Genomic DNA, 20208 nt, shown 5'->3' on the forward strand with positions numbered 1-20208 from the left:
ACAGAGCAGCCCCCCTTCACGTTTATGGAAAACCCTTTGTCCTCCCTTCTCAGCTGGCCCTGGGCAATTTCACCCCTTCCTCCCTCTTTGCCCTTGGCCATTTACAAAGCAAATTCAGGCCGAGGGGGGAGGCAGGTAAGTGGAGACACCTGCACCCTGCACATTTGGCCACTGATGAGCAGGGAGAGGGGGTTGGCAGCTTCCTGCAGCTCCCGACCAGGAGGAATTTGGCTGTGCTGGTTCAGCCTGGCACAGCGGGGGACAGCAGGGGACAACACGTGTTGGGGGGGGAGGTGAGGGGTGAGAGGCAGCTGCTGTTTGGTGCTGTCAGCCAAATGCTGCATCCCCCCTGCTAAGAGGCTCCTTGAAGGATACCAACCCGGGGGCTTGAGAATTCAGTGCCTTTTAAGCTCTGCAATAAATAAATAAATAATAAAAACACAAAAAACCCCTCCCAAACAAACAAACAAACAAACAACAAAAAAACATTTGACTTGAAGAATGTTGTTATTCCTGGGAGGGGGGTTGTGTTTGGATTTACTGAAGGTGACCCATTACATAGGCTAACCAAAGAAAAGCTCTGCAGGAGTCTCCAAGGGAGGCTCAGCAGGGACCAAACACAGACACCCCATGCTGGGCACTCGGGTCAGTCCAGAAGGACACACCTGGACACCTGAGCTGGGCTCCTTACAAGGCTGTTCAAGCACCCCCAGCCCACCTGGGATTGGAAATGGGTGTTCTCCATGATGTCCCCACACCTCTCTGCAGACAAGGACACCCTGGGTCCCACCAAGCAGAGAGACAGAGTGTGCCCCACACCATGCACATGAGGACATGCTGCCAATGCTGCACTGCAGAATGTGACAGTGGCCAGAGCTTCCTCCAGGATCAGCTTGGACAAGGAGGATGACCTGATGGCACCAGACACTGAGTTTGGTTTTCACCAGCTGTGCAAATCTCTCTCCTCTGGCTCCTGAAAATGAAATAAGCTCTTACTGAAACCAGCTGGTGGCTTCTGCAGATCCAGAAGGAGGTGACCAAGTGGGCATGAGCACAAAGGCCACATCTTGGGCCAGGCAGCAGGGAACCCTGCACCCCTTGGAGGGCTCACCACATCTTTTATGAGACCTAAGGAGAGAGGTGGAGGCGGGGAAGCACCATCACAGGGGCCTCTCCTGAGCCTGCAGCTGTTCACTGGGATGTGGTTGCCTGTGGAAGAACTGCAGTGTTGGCAAGAAAGCATTTTTCTGCCATTCTCATCTGCGTTGAAGCAGTGTCAGACAAGGCTTAAGACTGCAAAAACCAGTAGAATAAACCAAAATAAATTAGGAGCTTCATTTCCCATAGGAAATTTACCTAGATCCCATTTATAGACCATTTGCCCTCATCCTTATGTAACTCCTCTGCAGGAAAGAAGCAGAAAACGCAGAGAAAATAAACAATTTGCTGCAAAGAATCAGTGGAAGAGACTGAGTCAAATCTAGCAATGCAAGCAGATAACCTGGGGCTCACTGAATATGCTGCACAGAACAATGAATGCTGAGATCAACAGCATGTGTCATGCATGTACAAACTGGCCCCAGGTAACATGACTAAAAGTGGAGGCACTGGTGTGCTTGAGAGAGATGCACAAAAACCACACTGCAGAGTTTATTTTATTGCTCTTAATGGCCTGCCTTCCACATGTCTCATTTCCTTTTATTGAAGCTGCCAGGGAGGCATTACATTATCTCACATGCGTGCAAAAACAGCATTTCAGTTGAGCTCATACAGACTTTGTAAATGCCACAGCTGAAGAAAACAAGACACTGGGAACTGCAAAGGGAGGAGGCAGCAGCCGAGTCCAGAGCACACACCTACAGGCAGCATTTCCAAAGGCTTCACAAAGCAGCCAAGCTGCAGTCTCCAACCAGAGACAAGAAAGTGAGGGAGGTAAAGGTACATTTCTAATAAGCTGGATGATTCACTGAGGGTGGGCAAGGAGTCCTTTTGCAACAGAAGGCTGGTGAGTAATTAATGTTTCGTCCTAGGCACAAGGCTGAGTCTTCTACCCCGGTGCAGAGGCACCAGCCAAACCAGCTCTGCCCACGGGGCAGCAGCACTCACAAAGCTATTCTGAAAGTTTGAAATACACCCCTATTTGCACAGGGGGTTCCCTGGGCTGCCCAATTCTCCTCAGTTCCTCATACTCACCACAGCATGGTTTTCATCCTCATTAGCACCCTGCTGCAGAGGGAAATACAACCTAACTTTAAAGATAAAGAAGCAGATCTAACCTGCAGCCTGCGAGGGGTGTGTTACTTTCTCTTCTCTCCTTAGCTGGGCCCTGGCAGCTGTCAGGATCACGGTGAGGTCCCAGGAGGACTGCCTTGAAGAAAGAAAAACCCCAAGGTCCCTGCACACAGGGCATTCAACTCCCTCGCCAGCTTTCTCATCTGACTTCCAGGACATGCAACACAGTGGCAGCAAAATCAAGTTAATGGTCAGAGACAGAATATTTTTCTCATCCACCAAGGACACTTTTACAGCTGATCTGCCTTCATGCACCTGGCTTTCAGACAGGAGGAAATCACGATATTCTGGGGTTAAAAACAATCTCCTCTGCATTTTTTGTGCCCAAGCACGTTTCTTTTCAGTGAGTCATTTGCATCCACGTGTGTGTTATGCACAGCAGGTATAAATTGCTGCTGCCCCGGGTGCTATCAGAGGAGAAGTTGATAGGGCATTGTGTACACTCACTGTGGTGGAGCCTGACCTTTATCTACACGCTGCACATCTCACACCAACCCTGTGAAGCCGAAGGGAAGCACTTGGCTGCTCTGTTATGTATCATAATTGCAGTACAAACACAGTTAGCAATATATTATTTAAATAAGGAAGCAGTCGAGTTTCACACATTGGCAGGGCTACTTCTCAAAGTCATTTTAACAATAATAAACATGGCTCAGCACCTCTATGCTACACACACACTCCTGGTGCTGACCTGGCACCCAAACAAATCAGTGCATGGCCCTTCCCAGGGTACCTGCACATCGGTGGTCACAGACCTGCCCAGCTCTGCTCACAGACAACATCTTGCTGCACAGAGAAAACCATATGGCACACATGCTACAGGACACACCTCACTGCCTACTGATGGCTACAGGCCACACAGTGGTTTATTTAAACTAGAAAAAAATCCCTAAATAACATGTAGGAATGTGTCTATCCTCCCTGAGAAGCAAAAAGCCTACCTCAAACCAGACCCCAGTGCCAGGGCCATTCCACCACTGGGACAAATAGGGATGATTTCCCCTTCTAGCACAAACAGAAAAAGAAATGCCCTTTGCAAGGCAGTGTGCAGGCTGCTTACTGACAGAACTGTTTGTCCCCAGGATGGCACCATGGAGGTGAGGGAGGTGAAACTAAAGATGGATGCATAACATTAGACTCCCAACAGCAGCAAGATGACTTCATTGAGCATCCTGGGAAGTGTGGAGCTCACCAGCAATGCAGCTCAGGGCCTACAGGGTATTAATTAAATTTTATGCCTGATGAGCAATGCCAGGCTGGTGAGAACTGGCTATTGAAAAGGCTTGCCCAGAGCACAGTGCAGTAACCACAACTATCAATTATATTCTCCAGGGGTGGCAGGCTGTGGAAGAAGTTCACAGTGAAAGATTTTCTTCCCTTCTAAAGGAAGAGATCAGAGTGACACAGCCAGCACTTGCTGTTTGTGACCCTATTTCTGACCACCACCAGCCTTTGGAAACCCCCAGAGCAGCCCCCACGTTCTGTGAACAACCTCCCTCTACCACTGGCAGAAAGAAGTGTGATTCACTGACCTTGCATGTAGGGGTGGCAGAAGAGGGATGGGCACAGGGGACATGCAGACACACACAGAGCTTTGCTCCTGCTCCTCCTGCATAGGACAAACTCTTCCCTGCCTGTGTGACCCAGCACTGTGCTCCAGATGTGCCAGCACTGCTGTGTATTTTACTCTCATGTGGCTGGAAGAAAGGCAAGACTCTAGCTTTAGTTTGACTACACTAAGTAAAGAATCTGCTCAAAGGGGCACTGTTTTTTCCTCATCTTTGTAATAATTCTCTACAGCTTTTTGTCCACCTAGGTGACTTACTGAAACTCCTCAGCCCCTGTCTCTTTCCATGCAAGTCCTGGGAGGAAACAACTTTGGAAACTGCCAAATGCAAGATGCAAACAGCCTGGTACTGAGAGTTCGGCAGCTCCTTAAACACTGTTCTTGCAGTTCCTGTGGTTTCCTACTCCTGCTGGGAAAAAAACAACCACTACAGAAGACATCGATTCAGCCAGGCTCACGCTGACATGTCTGGAACAGCCACCAGTTTACCCACTGCTTGTGAAATACAGTGAGGGCTGTAGTGCAAGGAGAGAAAGAAGTGAAGGTGTCCCACACTACTGCTTGCAGCAATGCCTCTTTGCCTAGCGTAGAGAAGGCTTCAAGATCAACACTCCAGAGCAAATATTATCTCATTTACAATTTTCTTTCAGTCTTTTCATTGGGAAGGGTCTTCCCCTCTTCACCAGCAGGCATATGGGAACAGAGGGTACTGGCTCCACTCTGCCATGGTCCCGTGGGCATGTCCTGGAGCCCCCTGCGTGTTGTACTCTGTGGAGAAGGCTGAGTAGCTCATGGCCCTGTACTGGCTGTGGGAAGGCACCATCCACTGCCCGAGGCCTTGCTCGGTGCCATAGGGACTGTACATGGGCGCTCGGGCCCCAGGTTTCCCAACTGAGTCTAGAGCCATGTTCACCACTCCTGTGTAGTCCTGGGGAGGAGGCAGAGGTGGGGGAAGTGGAGGCAGGTTGGTGAAACCCTCTGGGAGCTGTTTGGAGTCGTGCTCAGGCACCGTGGCGAGGTCCAAGGGGTGGCACCTTGCCCGGAAATCGTTCAAGGTTGTGGCATCGCGGGTGGGAAGCTGCTGGCTGTCCCCAGCTTCATGGAACCTGAGCCCCAAGGGCAGAGAGAAGAGTGAGTCAGACCTACCACAGTGGAAAACCACTGAGAACCCACAGAACCCCTGGGGAAAGGCAGAACAAGCTCTCAGCATGTCCTCTGCCCCTTGCCTGCTGCTGCATCTTACTGTCAGAGTGTGGATTTTATTCTAAGCCTTGCCATCACTCACACAGAAAAACCCAGTGCCAGAAGCTAAGCCCAGACTACCCTAGTTCTGGCTCAGTTCTAGTCTGGGCTTAATATAACTCATGTCTGATTTTGCAATGATAAGAAGGAGAGAAAAACCTCTTGAGTTCTGCCACTCCTCAAACACACTTCCTCCAAAGGGTGGGTACACTCTGCAGTACACAGAGCTTGCTGGGAGAGCATTTCAGGATGGGGAACTGAAGAGCATTACTAAAACATGAGCATGCCCAAAATGGGTGGATTTGAAGTAACACATAAAGGCTTTGTTGTTGAGATATCTCCATACTAATCTACCACCTATGACCCAGGCATGCTGTCCAACAGGAAGACAACCTTCCTTACTCCCATAGACTGTTTTTCTTAGGAAATACCCAGCAGAAGAGGAGGAATCCCATCAATTCAAGGGTGGCTTTGGATATGAGCACCAGGAGGTGGAACTCACCGATATGTCTGGTAGGATGGTGTAGGCACTTGCTGCTCTCTGGCCAGACCCTCCCTCTGGTCAGCTGGCACTGGTGATGCTGCAGGAAAGGCATGGCTGCTGTTCTGCTCTGAGACCCAGAAGGGGTATCCACTGCTCACCACGATGGGGTTACTCTCCTCCTTCACATCTACATTCTCACCTTTCTCAAAATCTGACTCAGAGCCGGGAAAAGAAAGAACAGAAAAAAATGAGAAGGGGGAAGAGAGAGACAGAGCTCACAACAGTCTATTGGCAGCTGCATTAATCACAGGGCAGTGGAAGGAAACACAGTAACACCTCTTCTGCAGCCATACTGTCCTCAGGGACTAGCCCCTTCCAGCTTTTTTCTGCCCTTACAATGTGTGGTGTTTATTCCTCCCTTGTCCTCTCTTTAGTTGTGTTACTGCTGCCACAAACAGCTCTGCAAACTGGAGCAAGGCTGAAAAACCAACCGAACAAAAAGAGTAAAGAATTTTTTATTTAATGGCATCAGCTCCCATGTCTGCATCACAACCCAGCTGCACAAACAGCAGCACTGGCACAACTGCACCAAGATGAGAAGCAAGAAGAAAGCAGCAGGTGATACTGCAAGCTCATACTGCTATTAAAAAGCAATGTTCTGAAAGCACAGCCTACAGTCACACATGGTCACAGAGCAGGGCCAGGCTGAGAACTGACGAACAGTCAGTAATGAAAAGCAGTGAGCAGTCTCATTCACAGACTCAAAGCCACACAGAGCACTCTGAGGGACTCCACCCAGGCAGTTCTCCCCACAGACAGGCTTATGCTGCTGCTGCTTTTCCTTCCTGTAGCCTGGGCACTGTTTGGAAACCACTCTCTGGGTTTATTGTGCTCAATATTACCACGTTCTTCAGCAGCAGACTCCTTTTCCTCAGGCAGCTTCCTCTTCTGGCCCTTGGCTGGACTAGGCTTCTGGCATTTGGTTCGTCCTTCCCTGGAAAGAAACAAGACATGGGGGTAGCTCGGATGTAAACTTTTTCCCCAGATCAATATGCAAAGAATGATGGAGGGCAAAAAGATGGGATGAACCTCTCTGATATTCTGTGACTTACACTTCTACTAGAGAAGCACCCTGACAGACCCTCAGGGAATACACCTGCTGTCAGCCAGCTCTCCCAGCCAGAACCCTGGCCCCGCAGGACACTGGGGATGCATCAACAAAGGAGTTGCCCCATTTCATGTTTGCACAAAAGGCACAATTAACACAGAAACTCTGCACCAGAGATTTTGGCACCGAGTTTGAAAGTGCAGTCTGATGCTGGACACATGTACTATGCACACAGGGTCCTTTGCTTGAAAGCAGCTTCTTAGTAAATGGAAAATGAGTCTAAGCTTAGTCAGAAATGATCCTATTAGAAGGAGAGAGAAAACCCATGACATTTTCAAAGTTTAAGAGAAAAAGCGTCAGCCTTGGCCTTTTTCATCAGGAAATGAGATTTTGGGGTTTTTCCATCATAAAATAACACAAAACAAGATCTCAGATATTTTCATAGCATTTTCTGCTTGGTAAAAAGCATGTTTTCCTTCTCTATTGCCAATCTACGGTTGCATTAAAGTTGTTTTTTTTAAAAATATCATTCACTGGTTTCCCTCAGACCAGACAGAAGATCTCACTGGTATTGGTATCCATCCTCCCTCTTGCAGACAACATTTCCTGCAGGAAGAGATGCTTTTTGATAAGGGAGCCTCCAAATGTCAGAATCAAGCTGATCTCAAAGAGACACAAAAATCTACTGTGGAGTCCTGTTATCACTCCATTCACATGTCACTCCAATTGAGCTCCAACTTGCAGGAGAATGCAGGTCTCACATTTTTACATCTCCTATATTTATGTAGGAAATCCTGTATCACCTTCCACTCCCCAAGTCTCCTGGGAGGAGGCTGCACAGGGGCACAGCATTCCTGATAGAGGCAAATGCAGACTGTACAGTATGCAGTAGGCTCTGCAGAGCTGGTAAAGTTTTGCTCAATGGCCCTTGGTAAAATTTACAAATGAACTTCAGTTATAAATAGATTTGAGATGAAAAAACAGTTTACCTTCGTGTGTTCTTCCCATGTTCACGGAAACCTTTAGCAAATGGATTGTTGTCAATCTTGAGCTTTGTAATCTTAAAGTAAAAGGAAGAAGATTCAGTATCATGGTGACTGCTCAGGTTCTTTATTGTTTCCAGATCTTCACCTCAATATTTAACACAACAGCTTGGGTGAGGGTTTCAGGCATGCCCACCCTATCTAAGCTCTCTCAGCAGCTCCTGTTATTGATTAGGAGCTGACATGCAGAGAAAAGTGATTTCCCAGGGTTAGCAGGATTCTGTGTGGGATTCATCTGACCAGAGAAATACACAGGGTCAGTATCTGTATCTGGACTTCTGCTCATACTCCACTTAGGGTTCCATTAATCACTGCCAGCACACTGAATACAAGCAAGGTGCATGATTCATCTCATCAGAGCTGATGTACTCCACGGGAACCACACTGTGCCTGTTTCTTCCCACTGCCCATCACAGCTGCCCAGGGCGAGTCGTCTGAAAGCAGACACCTTCCTCTACAAGATTTCTAGAGACAGTGTTTATCTCACTGTACCTGCTCATTCTGGTAGGCAGTAACAGAAGTGAAGACAGTCTCAGGGAAGCTGAAGACTTGGAAGATGCTCCAGCGGACACTGAAGAGGTCATCTGCCTGCACAATGTGGAAGCGAGGCTTGTAGCGGTGCATGGAGTGGAGGATGATCTGGCACAGAGGGAAGAGAAAGTTTTCATGTGCAACCATGGCTAACACACTGTGCAAAGTCTCCTGAAGAGACTCCCAGGATACCCACTTCCAATCAGGAATGCCTGCCTGGGACTGGTGTGTCCACCATGCCTCTGTGGTGACCATACAGGCTTCCCCAGCAGGTAGTTAAGAGGGCACAGGGGCTGGGCTGAGGAAGAAGACAGGGCACTTGGATATGTTTTAACACCCACATGATCTAATTCCTCACAATTCTTGCTTATTTCCCATAAAATCTATCAGCAATGAATTCCAAGAGAACACAGCCCAATGTCCATCTACAACCTACATGCCCATGTTGATCCAGAGTGTTGTTGGTGAGCTTCAGTTTTTGGAAGGAGACGGGTTCTTTCATCCAGTGGCTGCCAGGAGCTGGGGAATCTGGGTGGACATAGGTGCGACAAGGGAGCTGGGGCTCTGCTTTTCCAGCAACTTCCCACTGATCTTTATTCCACTGTGAAAGACAGAAATCTAGAGCTTAAAAAAAAAAGGCCTCTTTCACCACAAGAAAGCCCCAGCAACTTTACTCCGCTGTCAATTTAGTGGACTCCTAAAACAAAAGCAGCAGATTCTCTCTCTTATGAGCCATGATTACATTACCAAAACAAGTCCCAATTTAGGTCTTATTTTTCCTCCCTTTCTCCCAATGGCCATCAAAGAAGTCTGGCATTAATCATGATTAAAACTGTGCCACTTACAATGAAAATTAGTTACCTTTACAGCTGCTTCCCAAGCAAAACTGACAAATAACTCCAGAGAGGCATAAAATCCACCAATTGCTTTGCCCAAAGACAATTTATTTATCAGCCTAGCAAGTGAAGCATGAAGATTAATCTATTTCAAAGATGGAAAGCCAGCACAACTTCTATTATTTAAAGTACATACCTTGTACCTGAAGTTGTCCATTGGCACAAAATCTACCAGCATGAGGTACTTGGCATACGGGATTAAGCCTGAGACTTTGATTTTGCATTGTGGAAACATTCGTCTGAAGGAGAAATGAAATATACAGTGTCAGGATTTCTCTATGAAGTGGGTCTTGTCTAACAGCCACTAACAAAGCAGTGTGTCATGTTCACTCACTACTGGGCACAGTTCTGGCAGCAGTATTTCTACAGGCCAAGTAGTGACCATTGTTCTATCACACTGATGTATTGTCTGCTCCTGTGGGTTTGGGCAGCAGTCACCGAAGGCCCAACATTGTCACTGCTTTCCAGTAGCATGGACTTGAAAGACAATACCTGGCATTTACAGGTAGTTTCTAGCCTTCTGCCTCTATCACAGACCTTGAGGGTGGGTTAGAGCATTTTCTAGCGTGGGTAGGAAATATGGTCTCATCTAAGAGAGCTTCCTAGTTCTCTCTGCCACCACTTTCATCTTCTGACTTTGCAAAAAACCTTTGACAGCTACTTGCCTACCCAATGGTATTATTTCAGCTCACAGCAGCTTTGACATAATCCATTACAATTTTACAATTTCATATTCCTTCATTGGGAGCTCCACAACACATGACTCATTTAAACTTCAGAGCAGTCTGCACAAGCAGTTCTATGCTGTGTTCTTGTCTGCAAATGCAGACTCAGACCCAGGTATTTACTGCTCAGCTTTGCCCGTGACCAGGGCACTTTGCAGGGACAGGAAGAACATCAGCATTAAGTGGCTAGATAAGAACACAGAAGCTTTCTCAGCTCATCAGCCCCAAGACCTTTTGCACTTCACAGTCTGGACTTCTAGGACATCCTGGAAATGCAATTCTTCTGCCAGGGGAAGGCAGATGTGCATAACTGGCTACACAGGGGCCACTATTCAAAAATAAGCACTGGGAGATTTTGGCAACAGCTTGGAGGAGTGCGGTGTGGGCAGCTCTCCTGCTCCCTCACCTGCCAGACTTGGTGATGATCATCTCAGTTCCTATCTGATGAAACTTCATCCAGAGACTCATGTCTTCAAGGGTGACCACAATGGAGCTCTGTGGGTAGGGCTCCAGGCTGGGGGAAGGAAGTGCCTCACACGGTGCTTTCACCTCTGCCGGGAGAGGAAGAAAACAGGAACTTCAGAAAGGAGAGGAGCTGAAACAGTCTCCCCTGCCCAGGGAGACAGCACCCACACTGGCACTTCAGGCACCCTCCCAGTGCTCCCTCCTGTACAATTTGCTGAATTTCACAGGCTGTTGTCACAGAGGGGGCCTGTACATTTGGCTGTCACTCACCTCAACCCCAAAGCACGGTGCAGGGCAGTGCAGGGAGCTGGGTGCTGCCATTCCACCTGGGAAGCTCTACTGCTACTTAGTCAGCTCAGATTACACACAGGCTTTTCCAACTGGTGTGTGTTTAGCTGATAAATTATTTTGTAAAGATCTGTGTGTTATCAAAAAAATCAACCTGACATTCTATACTCTGAACCTCAGACTGTCAGGTAGCCACGATCCACTTCCATTCCTGTTCTGGTATCATCAGGGTTACACAGAACACTAAAGAGAATAAAATGAAAGCTGAAAGGATTGGAAAGTTTACCAGTGGATAATGGAAGAGAATGACAGATAGGTGGTAGCAGAAGTGAAAAATCTCTCCAGAAGAGAAAGAGACAATGAGACCCAAGTGTGAGTGGAGGGAAGAAAAGAAGGTGATAGAGCCAGACCATGGAATAATCTGAAAAGAGCACAGCTGTGGTGGTGGTGGTGGAAGATGCCTCTCCAGTAACACACCAGAGCACATCAGAGGAGCTGCTGCAGTGTGCCTGCACCTTCTGGTGCAGAGGAACAACTGGGGTCCTAGGGAAGAGGAAAGGCAGACTCTTCTGGAGAAGCTGTCTTTGGTGTTGATGGTACAACCCTTCTCTGTAAATCTATTTGGATCAAAAACTTCCTATAGAAGCTGTTGACTATATTGTAACACACTGCCCTACCCGAAAGCATGGCAAAAAACCTAACAAAACTTTTTCATTTCTGGTCAAAATGTGACTTGGTATAACTACTGGTGGACTGATTTCATCCCCAGCAAGGCTCTACAAACACTGCCTGTGGTCTCAACAAGGTATCAGTAAAGCTCAGGGGGCACTGGCAGGGGCAGTGCTGGCCCCAGCTCTGTGCCAGCAGGTCACCTCTGCTGGAAGATGTGTTACCAGACATACATGGCTATTGGCTTAAAAGGGAGATTTTTCTGCCTCTCAGCCTGGCCAGATCCAATTCAGACCATATCAGAAATAAGGGAATTTTCACCTTGTTACAGTTTTTTCTGAGTAATGTCTTCAAAAGATTAAGCATGAAAAGTAGATAACTATTTCCAGAGAAAATTGCTTTTTTCAGAACATGACATCTGTCCACAAAAACAACCCAGTGTGAGTCTAAGGGCTTCTTCCCACAGTATAAGGAAGTAAAAAACATTTAAATGTAATTTTGTCAGTTTGTAAAGGTCTTCAGGCATTTAAAAAAAATATCCTCTGCCCCTTTCTCCGCTTTGATCCAACATTAATGAACTGGCTAAGAAGTGACACCTAGTTTGCTGACTAAGATTAGCTTGTTAACATCTTCTTACTAAAGCTTCCCCCATATCCTCTTGCAAAGACATGAAAGCTGCCATGAGATGCATTCGGTAGCTCAGTGCAGCACATATATCAAAAGGAGTTACAATAAAATTGGGCTGATTTCCCACAGGAGTCATCCAGTCACAAATACATGCAAACAGATCTTGATTAGCTAGACAGATGCTCACTCCTTCCTCAAATGAATTTTACAATTAACATTTTTGTAAGCAAATTCCAATGCCATTAAATGTGACTATAACAACGCAGATCTCAGGAGTCCTTATTGAGGGGAGGCTTCCAATGAAATCCAGAGGAACTGAAGTGGAAGAAGTTCAATACTGAATTAAAAATCAGAGGCAGATGCTATAATCTGGTTTTCACCATCCTGAGTCCACAATGATGCTACAGGAGACAGAGAAAAGAGCTGCACATACAACAGACATTGCAGAAAAGATTTTAAAATGTAGTCAACATCTTTTACCCTGCAGGTTTTCTGAGCACAGTCTGAGTTTGAAAAACAGAACATCAGCAGTCTGCATGTGGATCTGGACCACAGCAACGGCATGAGCTTGCTAATGGACCCACACAGCTGCCTACACAGTCACATGGAGCCTCAGCAGTACTTTGCTGCTGCAGTGGAACCATTTGTAGGATCCACCCTGGATTTTCTTTGCAGAGCCAAAGCCTGGCTTGCAAGGCACTTCAACTTCATTCCTGTGGCTGTCTAGCTGATGGCAAGTCTCATGCACACATCTCCCCCACAAAGATGCCTGCAGGACAAAATTACAGCAGGAGGAGGTGAGCAGCAGGGTGTCCAAGCACTGAACTGGACTTGATAAAGCCATATCTCCATTGTTTCCTCTTTAGTGTAACTTTAGTTTTTATTTTAAACATTATTTGAAAGAGATATAAACATGCTCCAAGAATTTTTGTTCTAAGCCACCTTAAAAGTATTACTTATTGTGGTGGTAACACTGCATGGCAAATTTTAAAATAGATTTTTTTATGCCAAGGTGAATTTAAAAGTAAGACAGCTGCTAAGATAAAGGCACTGAAAATCAAGAGATCTTCAATCTATTCCATGGTTGGTTTTAAAGTCCTTCTACAAATATGAGTTTGCCTTTCAGTTTTTGTATCTGGACTAGGCTGTACATATCTTTTTCCTATCTTGGAGATGGAAAGGAGAGAAAGAGAAATGAGAGTCAATTCAGTAATGGCTCCATGATGGACAAGATCTTCTGACAGAAGACGCTGGAGAATAATCCACCCACCCAAAGTCCCTCAATAAAATGTTAATTACTGAGACAATATTATGATGTTAGAAAATTTGTCACAGCCTTCCCAAAATGTATGGGATAGGGTTTGCAATACTGGGAAAAATCCAACAAGGCAAAAGGCATGCTGCTTACCTTCACTAAAATCACTTATTATTACATTTGTTGCTTTTATCTTCTGCATGAAGAAGTCCAATACTAATAGCTCTCCAGTGTCCAAAGAGAAGGAATGCACATAATATATAGAGCTAGCTGAGAAATTAATCTTGACAACAACCAAAAATACCCCCATGTTCTCTGACATTATACACGTCAGTAGGAACACCCCCACTCTCTGAAGGGAACCTCATTTCTCAGAACAAGAAAACTTTTTGGCAACAAAAAAATTACAGTGTTTCTACAAACTCAAAGTCTTTGCCTCTCAAATGCACCCATGGAATATTTCTGCTGCACCGGGTCGTGCACCAGAAACAACTCAATAGGTAAGTGAGGTGACTTCCACCATATTTGGAATCTATAACATGATAAAATACTGTAACATTTTATCATTGTTGCTCCTTCGTTTTTCAACTAAAAATCCTCTTGGGAGTGGCAGAAATCAGTATGTATCAGATCAATACAGGATGTACAGCTTTATAAAAATCCAAATCACCAGTGAGGGTGGAAATTATCTGACTCATTGCATGTGTATTTGGCTTATGAATGAAGCAACACGTTGGAGAGGTAGAGAAAGGAAACAGAGTACCCAGCCACCTCTTAACGTGAGCATAGGAACTGCACGCCTGAACTAGGTAAACAGTTGCTTCCTTCTGATTTGGGTAAACACGGGACTAAATTTGGGTTTCAGTTGATATAACAAACACAGTGCCCCTGGACTAGCCCCCAGTTGTTTCCCAGTGGGTATCTATCACTGTGCACAACCTGATCATTCCCATACACAGGAGGTGAGCAGCATGCTAGGAGACAGATTGATGAAGAAAAACATAGATAAAACTGTAAGGAAAGCACAAAAATTCTGTGTTTTGGCATGAACCTTGGAGAGGCGCGTGGCTTTGCTTGGGCTTTACACTTATGAAAAGAGCAGAGAAAAACTAAAAGAAAAAGAATAAGCAGATAGTTTGTACCAGAACTATAACTACCAATGTAACAAATATTTCCAGACCTTCTGTGGCCTTCAACCTGACAATACACAAACACCTCTTGCCTTCAGTGAAGATCACACTGCCCAGGGTGATACGGACAAGGGAGTTTTGGGCACAACTGTAACTTTGCTACCTTACAACAGATCTTCCAAGGCTCATAAAGAACACTCAAAACTACAGTTTCCTATCCCTTCCTAAAAAAAAATAAAATATTAAAAAAAAAAAAAATTTGGAAATACTTTCCAGTCACACACATTTTGATTCTGCTATAAACGCTGGTAACCCTTCAGGAACACTTGTTCTATTTTCTAAAGTGATTGTACACTCTTGCATAGGTCTTGGACCTTTCTGCACAACAAGGAAAAGGAGGGAGTCCTTTACTTACCTGGTAGAGCTTGCATTTTTCCATGTACTGTAGAGTTAAGGAGCTTGCACGGCTGTGAGAGCTACCAGAGTTCTTAGAAGGGGAGCCAAAATAGTCCAGTTCAAAAGCAGGTCTGATTTCCTGAAGCAAGCAAAAGCCCTTCCTTCTGAGATCCAGTGTCAAGAGTGACCGTGGTGAGGATGGGACTGGGAGCAGAGCTAGCCAAGGTGAGTTCCTGTTTTATGGAGGCTAATGAGCAGGGAGGAGCTTCTTGCCAGGGCTGTCCCCTTGCGATCCTTTGATGTCCAAAGGGACAAAGAGAGGAAGGATCTGCAGCAATGGCTGGGGCTAAGAGAAGAAAATCAAAGAGAATTAACATGGCTTTGACATACAGGAAACCCTACAGGGGAAATGCACCTTGATTTACTGCTAACGCGCTTTAAAACAAATAAAGACCAAAACATCAGCTGAGGACTTACCTACAAAATAAAAAAAATTCCCTTGAACAGCCAGCAGGAAAGATTTCCTTCTGATTATTCCATAGACTGAGTATAATTTTCATCTCAAGAGCACAGAATCATCTTGATTTCTTATATGAGAGTCAGGACTGTATCGAGCTTGTTCCTTCCCAAGTGGGTGATTAACAGTCTGTGGTAAAGTTTGCTCTCACAACTGGGATGCTGCAGCAATGCATTCATTCACCAACAGATGTCTTCTCCCCTAACACAAACACATTTGGTGACAGAGCTACTCACCTACCCAGTCTCTGCATTCACAGAGAATGAACCACACAGTTAATTTTCCTGCTGTGCTGCTTTTTTGCACAGGGTCCTCAGGGCTGTCTGCTGAAGCTCAGGCCAGAGGCAGTTATCTGCTCAGCTGAGGTTCAGAAGGAAGAGCTGCAGTTGTTTAATGGCACAGCCACACCAGCACAGCCATAGTGGCACCAAACTCCTTCACTGGCACCTTCCAGGGCTTGTGCAAGTGATCCAAGAGCCTCAGCATGGATCAGGCATTGGTTTTAGGCCTTGTTCAAGGCACTGCTCTTACTGAAGGGAAGGCTGAGCAGAAACTGAAGGACTTGAGCATTTTTCCCTTAATTAGTTTATTCTGCAAGTGTGACCATTAGCTCTTGTACTTACAAGTGCTAAGAGACAGCAATCAAGTCTCATGCTTCAGGGCACAAACCAGCCCCTGCACCTCGGTGAAGAAGGGAGTTTTGGGCATTCCCACACAGAAATGGCTATACTAACATTTACAAGGTCAAAGATGTTCAAAAAGAGGTCAAAAGCAGGATACCAGCCTCTGTGAGAGTGTTGGACCTTGCACGGTGAATTCTAGAGCTCTGTCCATTTCAAAGACTATTACTATAATGCTGCAGCTCATTCATGGTCTAGTTGTGCTCCCACTATACTAAAAACATTTTTTATTTTCTTGGTGAGGTTAGTGGGTCAGATTTTCAGTCTGACATGCAAAACATATTCCTTGTTCAGTTTCTATAACTGAACAACATCCCTTTAGTTCTGCTTTTATTGCCTTTCGGGGCAGGCAATGCAAGGACATACAAGGATACAGGGGTTTAACTAGGGGAAGGACAGGCTCTTTCTCAGTAGTATATTGAATTTTAGGCATCCCTAGGCAGAGAAAGGCAAATGGTTGGTGTGATAAGGAAGAACGTTTATAATAAAGAAGATGGAGAATTCAGGAAGTTCTTAGGAGGATTTTATAACAGAAGATGGTCCATAGGATCCTGGCACCTCTGAAGGACTTCATCCAGTCTGCCTGATACCCCATTAATACTACTGGGTACTATAGAAAACAAGGAGCTCACTTCCTTCAGCTAATTTGGCAACATCCAGAACTGGGGAGCCTCAGTGCCACTGAGGAGAGGACTATCATGTAGTGAATCATCATCATTTTGCAGCTCAAGGAGATTATTTATTACATATGTGAAAAATAAATAGGAAAGGAAAAGATCAGCTGAAGATGGTATTGGGGTCTCATCTCTGCTTGCACAGCCACTACCAGACACAAACCAAACAGGATGCAGAAATGCTTTTCTGCTCTGCAACAAAAGGAAAGCCAGCATTAAATCTGCACCCCTCCATGTCCTGTTTTTCTGATGCTAGTTTTTCTGATGCTAGTTTTTCTGATTTTAATTGTAGCAAGTGGAAAAGACAACCATAATCAGAATCTGAAAAGGAAAAATAGAACAAAAACTGGGTCATATTCCAGCTAGCAGCGAGATGGATCAACATCCCACACAGTTAGAAACTGCACAACAGCAGCAGCAGCCCTGGGAATTTCAGACTTCACCTGACAGGAGCGTGGGATGTGTATCATGACTTGCTGCTTCTGCCACAAAAGGGTATGAGATGGTCTCCTGCTGCCACTTCATTTGCACACTGTGTATCAGCATGTCTAGAGAACACACATTTGCTACCAGTACTCAAATATTTTTGCCTTTTCCCTGATTGATGGGGAAGGTGGAGTCATTAATTACCTAATTAATGACACAACTAATTCTAGTTGTGCTGGGAAGGTTTTAAAAGTGGGAGAAAAAAAAAGTTAATTGTTATTATTGCTGGATAAGAGTGGCTAACAGGAACAATCCCCAAGAAATTAATCACTAGCCAAGGGGGAATTCAGCACATTAACTGCTGTCTGTCCATAGAGTGCCCTCAGGCAGTTTGCTGACAAGTCAGTGGTGAATGTGCTGGTGCCTAACAATTCACTGGCAAACTGGAGGATTTCGATGTGGAAAAAGATGGAAAAGATAGTGGATCTGACATGTTTAAGTCAGAGACATATGGAGCTCTGCCGAACTCCTTTCCAGCAGCAGGTACAAATCCAGCTGTGCCCAGCTCTAACAGTAGGCTCCAGAAGGGAGGGGATGTGTCATGACAACAGCAGAGACCAAGAGCTTTTGCTTTGCATCTCTTTGAGGAAGTGATTAGAAAGAAACATTCCCCTCAGTGTTTTGTAGTGAGGCAAATGTTTTCTGGCACTTTTCTCTCTTTAAGTGAAGCTTTAACCCTCAACAGGACCCTGTAGGGAACCGGTCTACACACACACCCTCTCCCATTCATAGAATCATAGAATTGGCTGGGTTGGAAGGGATCTCAGAGATCATCAAGCCCAACCCTGGATCCACTCCCGCTGCAGTTCCCAGCCCATGGCACTGAGTGCCACATCCAGGCTCTTTTGAAATATCTCCAGGGATGGAGAATCCACTACTTCACTGGGCAGCCCATTCCAATGTCTGATCACCCTCTCTGTAAAGAAATTCTTTCTAATGTCCAACCTAGACTTCCCCTGGCACAACTTAAGACCATGCCCTCTTGTCTTGTAGAAAGTCGTCTGGGAAAAGAGCTCAACCCCCCCCTGGCTCCAACCTCCTTTCAGGGAGTTGTAGAGAGTGATGAGGTCTCCTCTGAGCCTCCTCTTCTTCAGGCTGAACACCCCCAGCTCCCTCAGCCTCTCCTCATAGGATCCGTGCTCGAGTCCCTTCACCAGCCCAGTTGCCTCCTTTGGACCTAAACTCCTTCCTAAACTGAGGGGCCCAGAACTGGACACAGTACTCGATGTGTGGCCTCACCAACACTGAGTACAGGGGCAGAGCTACCTACCTTCTGAACTGGGAGCTCTCCTGGACAGTCATCTTGCCAGCTCTGGCTGCTGTCTGGGGCAGCAGGAGAACAGATAGAGTGTCAGATAGCAGGAGGTTTTAGCTGTTCAGATCCAAGTCTGCTAGTGGCTGCACTGGATGCACCACCACCCTCCAGGGCAGCATTCTGCCCTGAGAGCAAGCTCAAGAGCAAAGCAAAAAGTTACTGCCAGGGAAAGTGCTGAAATGCAACAGAATAATCTTCTGAAAGGACCAATCTTGGATTATTGCTCATGGGTATCAGCATGTGGGTGCACCAGCCAGTAAACCAACCCCTACAGGCTTCCCTCTGCACTCACTTCTCTGAGAAAGTGTTACTGTATCAGCTTTAATAAAAACCGGTTTAAGTGAAGCAGCGTTACCAGTCTGAGTTCGAACAAGCAAGAAAAAACGAAGTTAAGAAGTGCAAGCTGCATTCAGGAGATATTCCCCCCTGAAGCCTGAAGGGCAGCCTTACTGCCATCTCTATGGGACTTGTTCAGTAGATTCCTACCTGGCACACGTAGGCCACAGTCCTAGAGCATCTTGGCAACTTTTTATGAAGGATCCTCTGCCATCTGTATGGGATGAGTACTGAAAATGTGGAAACACAGTGTGTCATTAATGGGACCCAAACGAAATAAACAAATAGCCCTGTGCTGATAGCTACTTATTTTTATACTTAATTAAAAACATGAAGCAGCCTCAGACTCTCCAGATGGCTTCAGAATCCCCAAACCTGCCCTTAAATACAGGAGCTGAGCAAATGGGGCCTGATTATGCACACAGGGCCATGAGGAAAAGCTGTGTTTTTTCCAGAGAAAAAGCCTGATGAAACTGTTGCTCCTATGGCTGTGCCAGCCTTGAAGCATGTGACTCCCTGTCCTTGTTAACGACCAGCATCTCATCTAGAAAAAAAATGCAGTTCCTCAGACAGCACTGTCAGTAGGGCCAGAGAGGAGATAGGGCACAGCCTGAATTTGGGCACCTTTATGAGCAAGTCTCTGTGGGTGGCTGCAGTAATGGTAAAAGCCTGCAAAGTGTTCTGAGCTCCCCTGAAAAAGTAATGCATATAATTTCCTATCATCTGGTGGCACAAGGAACAGTTCCTACCCAATTTCTCACAGCAGCTCACATAACACAGCATTTTCTTCTGATGGTGGAAAATGGCACCTTTTTCTTCCCTTTTTATAGTTGGGTTTGATTGCTTTTCCCTGGGAAAAGCTGTCTGGTGCCTCCATGCAGACATTCCTACCCTGGGACCATACGAGTGGCCACGCAGAAGGCAAACCTGTGTAGGGCTGAAAACCCCATGCTGAGCCTCAAATTGTATCACCCAAATCTTCCCTGTGCTCTCAAAAAGCAGAAGTCACATTTGGCAAAAAACAAAACAAAACACAGTTGGTTGGAGAGGGCCTGTTGGTGACAGCTCAATGCTAATTCACAAGGGGGTCCCTGGACCCAGAGTAGTGGGGGGGACCCGAAGGAGACTGTTCTTACTTTGGGATCTTTTTTTGGAGAGAATGGGTGAAATTGGCTCAAGTAAATGAAAAGTTTTACTTGAGAAGGTTAACACAAGGCTTTTCCCTCTCACAGGTTTGTGGATTGAGGTATCTGGCCTCAAAAGTGTGCTCCTGAACTGAAGAAAGAGAGGATGCTCTGCTGTCTGCCCTTTATCATATCCGCCCTCCAGCCCTGCTGGAATATTCACCCTTCTCCCAGTGGTTACTTAGCATTGAGACAAGAAGGGAAACACTTAGCAGCCACTTAACACTGAAAGCCGAGTTTGGCCTCAAAGGCTGCAGTCCAGAGTCAAATGCAAAATATTTCTGTCTAGAGGCCTTTC

At 46.0% G+C, this 20208-nt stretch overlaps 1 protein-coding gene across 2 annotated transcripts; it reads right to left on the minus strand.

The window, feature by feature from the left end:
• Window positions 1–519: 519 nt before the first annotated feature.
• LOC139805185 (T-box-containing protein TBX6L) lies at window positions 520–15812 on the minus strand. 2 transcript variants are annotated; one of them, XM_071763300.1, is made up of 9 exons: window positions 14738–15812; window positions 10295–10439; window positions 9300–9402; window positions 8704–8868; window positions 8229–8375; window positions 7683–7753; window positions 6491–6579; window positions 5604–5796; window positions 520–4965 (listed from the first exon to the last, which is right to left on the minus strand). In XM_071763300.1, exons 1-9 carry the CDS (start codon window positions 14751–14753, stop codon window positions 4539–4541), a joined length of 1356 nt encoding a protein of 451 aa, XP_071619401.1. In that variant the 5' UTR covers window positions 14754–15812; the 3' UTR covers window positions 520–4538. The 2 variants fall into 2 exon arrangements, with proteins under 2 accessions (XP_071619401.1, XP_071619400.1); XM_071763299.1 differs by having other exon boundaries at window positions 6488–6579.
• Window positions 15813–20208: the final 4396 nt, after the last annotated feature.

Source organism: Heliangelus exortis, chromosome 19 (assembly GCF_036169615.1).
Source record: "Heliangelus exortis chromosome 19, bHelExo1.hap1, whole genome shotgun sequence".
Classification (NCBI taxonomy): Eukaryota; Metazoa; Chordata; class Aves; order Apodiformes; family Trochilidae; genus Heliangelus; species Heliangelus exortis.

Coding starts and splice junctions, on each gene's coding strand:
- LOC139805185 (XM_071763299.1), bottom strand. Junction 9,403..10,294: donor ATCATCACCAAGTCTGGCAG/GTGAGGGAGCAG, acceptor TTTCTCCTTCAG/ACGAATGTTTCCACAATGCA. Junction 8,376..8,703: donor CTCTGGATCAACATGGGCAT/GTAGGTTGTAGA, acceptor CCTCTGTGCCAG/ATCATCCTCCACTCCATGCA.